We start from the raw sequence: 6,477 nt of genomic DNA, 5'->3' as shown, positions 1-6,477 counted from the left end.
TCCTCCAGTTTCATGCTGGCTGGAAACCTCATGAATTTTGCTGTCTCTTCCAGTTGTCTGAATTTCGCAAATCTTGAGAAGAACTGCTCAATAGTTGACTCGATGTTGTTTAAAAACAGCTTTTGAAGGCTTTGACAGTCTGTTCTGTCATCTTTTGGGAGGTCTTTGATGTGCCTCTTGAGGTTTGGGAAATATCTAAATCTCTCACCATCCACATCCCTCTTAAAGACTTCCAGTTTCTTTTCAAAAGCGTTTATATAATCAAACATAACATCAAGTGTCTTGCCAGTTCCTTGTAATTTAACATTTAAGTCATTCAAATGTTCACAAAAATTGTAAATGGAAGATTATAAGAGAGGGTTTCATGCACCAGCAAAAGTTACTGGCGTGCCATGTTTGGCACTTGTGCCAGGGGTTGCCCACCCCTGGGATAGAGCCTGCAACCTGGGCATGTACCCACTGGAATCGAACCTGGGACCCTTCAGTCTGTAGGCTGACCTCTATCCATTGAGCCAAACTAGCTAGGGCCTGATGATGTTTTAAAAACAGCTTTATTGAGGAATATTCTACATATCATACAATTTACCTGGATTAAGTACACAACTCAATGATTTTGATAAATTTGCAGACATGTGCAACCACCACCACAGCAGAATTTTAGAATATTTCAATTACCCCAAAAATATATCTATTTTTAGTCAATCTGTGTTACCACCTTTCGACCTAGAAAACCACTAGTCTATTTACTATCTCTTATAAACTTCCTTTATGTGAACATTTCATATAAATGGAATGATATAACACAAAGGTCTTTTATATCTGGCCTCTTTTATTTAGTATAATGTTTTTGAGGTTCATCTATATTATAGCAGGTATCCTTAGTTTGTGCTTTTTTATTACTGAATAATATTCCAAAAGTACATATACACCACATTTTGTTTCTCCATCTAACATCTAATAATTTGAAACTGGTGAAGTGTTTTTGCAAAGTACCACCTAACATTTCCATTAGCAACATATGAGGGTTCTATTCTTGTTTCTCCAGATTCTCACCAACGCATCTGCCTTTTCTATAATAAATGTTCTATTGGATGTGAAATGGTGTACTAAATGTCACTGAATTGTATGCTTTAAAATGGTTCACTTTATGTTATGTCAATTTCTCCCAGTTTCATACACCCCAATGAAGCAGTTATACATTAAGCAGTTTTCCCCTATTATTCCCTTCCCCCATCCCTTGACAATCATCCATCTGTTTTCTGTACCTATGGATTTACATATTCTGGATATTTCATACAAATGGAATCATACAGTATGTGACCTACTGTGAATAGCTTCTTTCATTTGTGAGGTCCATTCATGTTGTAGCGTGTATCACAACATTTTTCTGTTTTATGCTGAATAATATTCCACGGTACGTATAAACCACATTTGGTTTATCCATTCATTCACGGGTAGCTATTTGGACTGTTTTGACGTTTTAGCTATTTTGAATAGCGCTGTTATGAACATCTATGTACATCCTGTTTACAAATGTTTTAATTATATACTTAAAATTGGAACTGCTGAGTTATGTGGTAATACCATGTTGAGGAATGACCAAATTGTTTTCCACAATGGCTACACCATTTTACATTTCAACAGCAATGTATGAAGGTCCCAATTTCTCCACATCCTCATAAAATCTTTTTTCCTTTTTTTTTTAAAAAAATATTTTTATTGATTTCAGAGAGAGGGAAGGAGAGAGAGAGGGAGAGAAACATCAATGATGAGAGAGAATAATCAATTGGCCGCCCTCTGCCCCCTATCCTCCTACTGGGGATGAAGCCCACAACCCAGGCATATGCCCTGACTGGGAATCGAACTGTGATCTCCTAGTTCATGGGTTGATGCTCAACCACTGAGCCACACAGGCCAGGTGGCATTGCCTGTTTAAATTTTGACCATATAATCCTGTTCTCAAGTATTCCAAACAACTCTACTTCAGTAAACTCTTTTATCAAGTAGTCCAAAACCAAAAAAAAAAACCTACTGAAAAATTTGTGTACACACTGCTTTTAAGAAATATATGCGTTATAAGCTATATATTGAGAGTTTATTCTAAAGGCAAAGTTTAGTTGAGATTTAGTCCTTTTTCTGAAACTTTCTAGACATTAACATTATATAATGGTAACCCTAAAGCAGGAGTGGGGAATGTCTGGCCCGGGGCCATTAAAGGCCAGCAAAATCATTTCTTCTGGCCCTGGCGAGGCATCAGGGGTATGTTAATTAAATGTTTGACCAAATACAGCAGGTTAATTTTTAAGATGATAATTTTGTATAGCTTGAGACTCCTATATAATAGAAGCCTAATATGCAAATAGACCAAACAGCAGAATGACGGGTGGAACGATTGGTTGCTATGACATGCACTGACCACCAAGGGGCAGACGCTCAATGCAGGAGTTGCCCCCAGCCCGCAGGCCCCAGGCCAGCCAATGCAGATACAGGAAGGGGCCCCCTGACTACCCCGCAGGTCACCCCACAGATCGACCCTGATTGCGGGCCAGACCTAGGGACTCTACCCGTGCATGAATTCATGCATCGGGCCTCTAGTGATGTTATAAATATCCAAATGGCCCTTGGCAGAAAAAAGGTTCCCCACCCATGCTCTAAAGCAATGAAAAATAATCAAGGTATTAAAAATTGAGTTATAAATATAAAAATGTGCAGGCCTAACCAATTCAGGTATTTTACCTCAAGTAATTTTGCCTAAGTAAATCCTTAACCAAAGATGTACATTCTTTATTACTAAATTTTCCCATATACATACATTAAAGAAATATAAATAGGGGATGAATAGGACCTATTAGTTTATCATTTAAATTATAAGAAGCCTTTATTAATATGTAAAAGTATAACTTATATGATATGCATTGAAAATGCACGCAGAAAATAAAACAATATTTCAGAATATTCTTTTTTTATAAAAAAATTTATAAATTCCAGAGGCATAAACATATGTGGTTATATGAATGTAAAAAGTGCTAACATGCAACCATCAACAAAAAGGAAAGGAAACCTAATGAATGGGAGGAAATATTGCAAACTACATAACTGATAAAGGGCTAATATGCAAAATATACAAGGAACTCATGTAACTCAATAGCAAAACAAACAAAAAACAACCCAATTTAAAAAATGGGCAAAGGATATTTTTACAAAAAAGACATACAAATAGTGAACAGGAACATGCGAAGGTGCTCAACATCACTAATCATCAGGGAAATACAAATCAAAACCACAATATCACCTCACATTTGTTAGGCTATTACCAAAAAAACAAAGTATAACAAATTCTGGTAAGGATGTGTAGAAAAAGAAACCCTTGTACACTCCTAATGGGAATGAAAACTGGGCTAACCACTATGAAAAACATTATTGAGGTTTCTCAAGAAATTAAAAATAGAACTACCATATGATCCAGCAGTCCTACTTCTGCATATATATCCAAATAAAACAAAATCATTACCTTGAAAAGATAGCTGTACTCCCATTTCCACTGCAATATTATTTACAATAACCAAGGTATGGAAACAACCTAAGTGTCCAACAACAAATTAATGGGTAAAGAAAACCCTTCTCTCAGGACTATTATTCAGCCTTAAACAAGAAGGAAATCCTGTCATTTACAAGAACATGGATGAAGCTGGAGGGTGTTATGCTAAGTGAAATAAGCCAAACAGAAAAGGATAAATATTGCACAGTATCATCTTATGTGTGGAATCTTTAAAAAAAAAAAAAAAGTCAAATCAGAAACAGAGTAGAGAAATGGTTGCTGGGGCTGGGGAAAATTGAAAGAGGTTGCTAAAAGCGTACAAACTTTCATTATAAGATGAATAAGGTTTGTGGATCTAATGTATAATATAGTGACTATAGTAGATAACACTTGTATAATTGAAATTTGCTAAGAGAGTATATAACTTAAATGTCCTTCCCCCAAACCCCCAAAAAAGCTAAAGATGGTAATAGAAGTGTTACTTAACTCAATGGGGAGAATCCTTTTGTAAGACGTACATTTATGAAATCATCACATTGTACATTTTGAATATCTTATCATTTTAGTTGTCAATTATACCTCAATAAATAAAAATGCCAACAGAAATTATCTAAATACAGAGATGGTGGGCATTTTTTATTCTTTTTGCTTAGGCCTACTTTCTAATCTTTCTACAATAAATGTGAACTATTTTGTAGGAAGAAAAAATTGCTACCTGTTATCTTAATTTTTTAAAATATACTTTTAGCCCTAGCCAGTTTGGCTTAGTGGATAGAACATCGGCCTGCAAACTGAAGGGTCCCGGGTTCGATTCTGACCAAGGGCACATGGTATGGCTGTGGGCTCGATCCTCAGTAGGGTGGAGGAGGCAGCCGATCAAGGATTCTCTCTCATCATTGATGTTTCTATCTCTCTCTCCCTCTTCCTTCCTCTCTGAACTCAATAAAGAAATATATACATTAAAATACATATATATATTATTGATTTCAAAGAGGAAAGGAGAGGAAAAGAGAGATAGAAACATCAATAATGAGAGAGAATCAATGATCGGCTGCCTCCTTATGTGTGGAATCTTTAAAAAAAAAGTCAAATCAGAAACAGAGTAGAGAAATGGTTGCTGGGGCTGGGGGTAATAGAAAGAGGTTGCTAAAAGGGTACAAACTTTCACTATAAGATGAATAAGGTTCACCCCACACTGGGGAACCAGCCTGCAACCTGTGCATTTGCCCTGACCAGGAATCGAATCATGACCTCCTGTTCATAGGTCGACACTCAAACACTGAGCCATGCTGGCTGGGCACTATCTGTTAACTTATAAAAGGTCTTATTTCAAAAAATTAAATTTAGTACCAGTGCAACTTTAATGTGAAATGGAATTTGATTTCTAAATTAATACAATACATTGGTTAGAAAATTACTTAAAAATATCTCGATATGTAATTGTTTTGGAGAAACAGGGTGTTACTATAATGATTGCATTAAAGTGGGACATAATATTACTTAGTAATGATATATTTTGGGTGTTAGCAATTTCAACTATATAATGAAAAATACACAGACTGAAACCACAAACTTACCTAATAATTTGTCCTTCCTCTTCTGGAGTAGCTGGTCTTAATCCCAGAACTATGTGACATACCTAAAGAAAAAGTGGTAAATTAATCTTCATTGACTGGTGCTAATGACTAGATTGTATTTTTCACAGTCTCTGCAGTTTTCAATTAATGAACTATTAATGAGTTACTTGAGCAAATTTGAACTTTAAATTTTAGCTACTTTTTTAAATTGATTTTTAGAGAAAATACAGGAAAGGGAGAGAACGAGAGAGAAACAATGTGAGAGTGAAACACTGATCGGCTGCCTCCTACATGACCTACAGGAGATCAAGCCCACAACCCAAGCATGTGCCCTGACTGGGAATTGAACTGGCAACCTTTCTGTGCATGCAACGATGCCCAACCAACTGAGCCACACTGGCCAGGACACTATAAAGTATTTATATAAATTGGGGCAAGAGAACTACTTTAGGAAAATAGTTAAAATCTAGCAAGTTCTATGACTTTTCACTCCTGGTAACTTTCCTTCTCTCTCTGTCCCTCAATCTTTCTTGGACCTTATAAAGAATAAAAATATAAATAAATAAAAACTAAAAAAAATTAAGAGACACCTTGAAACTAAGATAATCTAACTAAAGAGACTGTATACTTTGAAAAAATTATTAATTGCCTACTAATGATCCAACTCTCTGTTCACACTATCTCACTTGTTAGGAAGGGCTTTTAAAAAAGTGAGGCCCTTTTTTTTCTATAACAGTGAAGAAACAGTAAATTATGATGGCTTTTATGATTCTCTGTAAGTCTACATGCTTCTCTATCATGAGGTATGATAAGATAAATAAACAGTATCACCTATATTCTGCTTTCCTATCTCCCACATCATGAGTTTGAGAAGGTTCAACAGGCACTCATGCTCTATCTTACCATCTTTCAAGCATGTCTAGGATAATATAGTTCTATTTATCATATGTGGTTTTGCAGTCCAGTTGCATTAACTACTACATAATAGAAAATATATAGAATTACTGCTACCACTACCCTCTGAAACTGTCATTTACATTAAACGCACCTGGAAAAGGAGATTCAAAAATTCATTGGCAAGTACATTTTTCACACTCCAGATCTGATAGTCTTCTAGAGTAAGATGGCCCATCTGAAAGAGAAACAATATTTAAAAAGATCTCATGCTAAGAATGTCATTTTTTTATAGCATTTGAATAAAATCTGGTTTATTAAACTTATATTGGTCATTTGTCTGAAAACAAACCAATAATTTAAAGTAGACTCTAGCCTGGCCCGTGTGGCTCAGTGGCTGAGCATTGACCCATGAACCAGGAGGGCACATGCCAGGGTTAAAGGCTCGATCCCCCGTAGGGGACATGA

The 6,477-nt window shown here is 35.8% G+C and overlaps 1 protein-coding gene across 6 annotated transcripts in view; it reads right to left on the bottom strand.

Annotated features, from left to right (window-relative positions):
- Window positions 1-6,477, bottom strand: part of USP32 (ubiquitin specific peptidase 32) — a 123,226-nt gene that overhangs the window by 49,779 nt on the left and 66,970 nt on the right. For all 6 annotated transcript variants that reach the window (XM_006756163.2, XM_006756165.2, XM_015559066.1 and 3 more), the window contains 2 exons: window positions 6,164-6,247; window positions 5,116-5,177 (listed from right to left, as the gene is read on the bottom strand). In XM_006756163.2, coding sequence (XP_006756226.2) covers window positions 5,116-5,177; window positions 6,164-6,247 — 146 coding nt within the window. The remainder of the gene's footprint in view (window positions 1-5,115; window positions 5,178-6,163; window positions 6,248-6,477) is intronic.

Source organism: Myotis davidii, unplaced genomic scaffold, assembly GCF_000327345.1.
Source record: "Myotis davidii unplaced genomic scaffold, ASM32734v1 scaffold993, whole genome shotgun sequence".
Lineage (NCBI taxonomy): Eukaryota > Metazoa > Chordata > Mammalia > Chiroptera > Vespertilionidae > Myotis > Myotis davidii.
The sequence above is the reverse complement of the archived record's forward strand: the minus strand, read 5'-3'. Positions and strand labels throughout refer to the sequence as shown.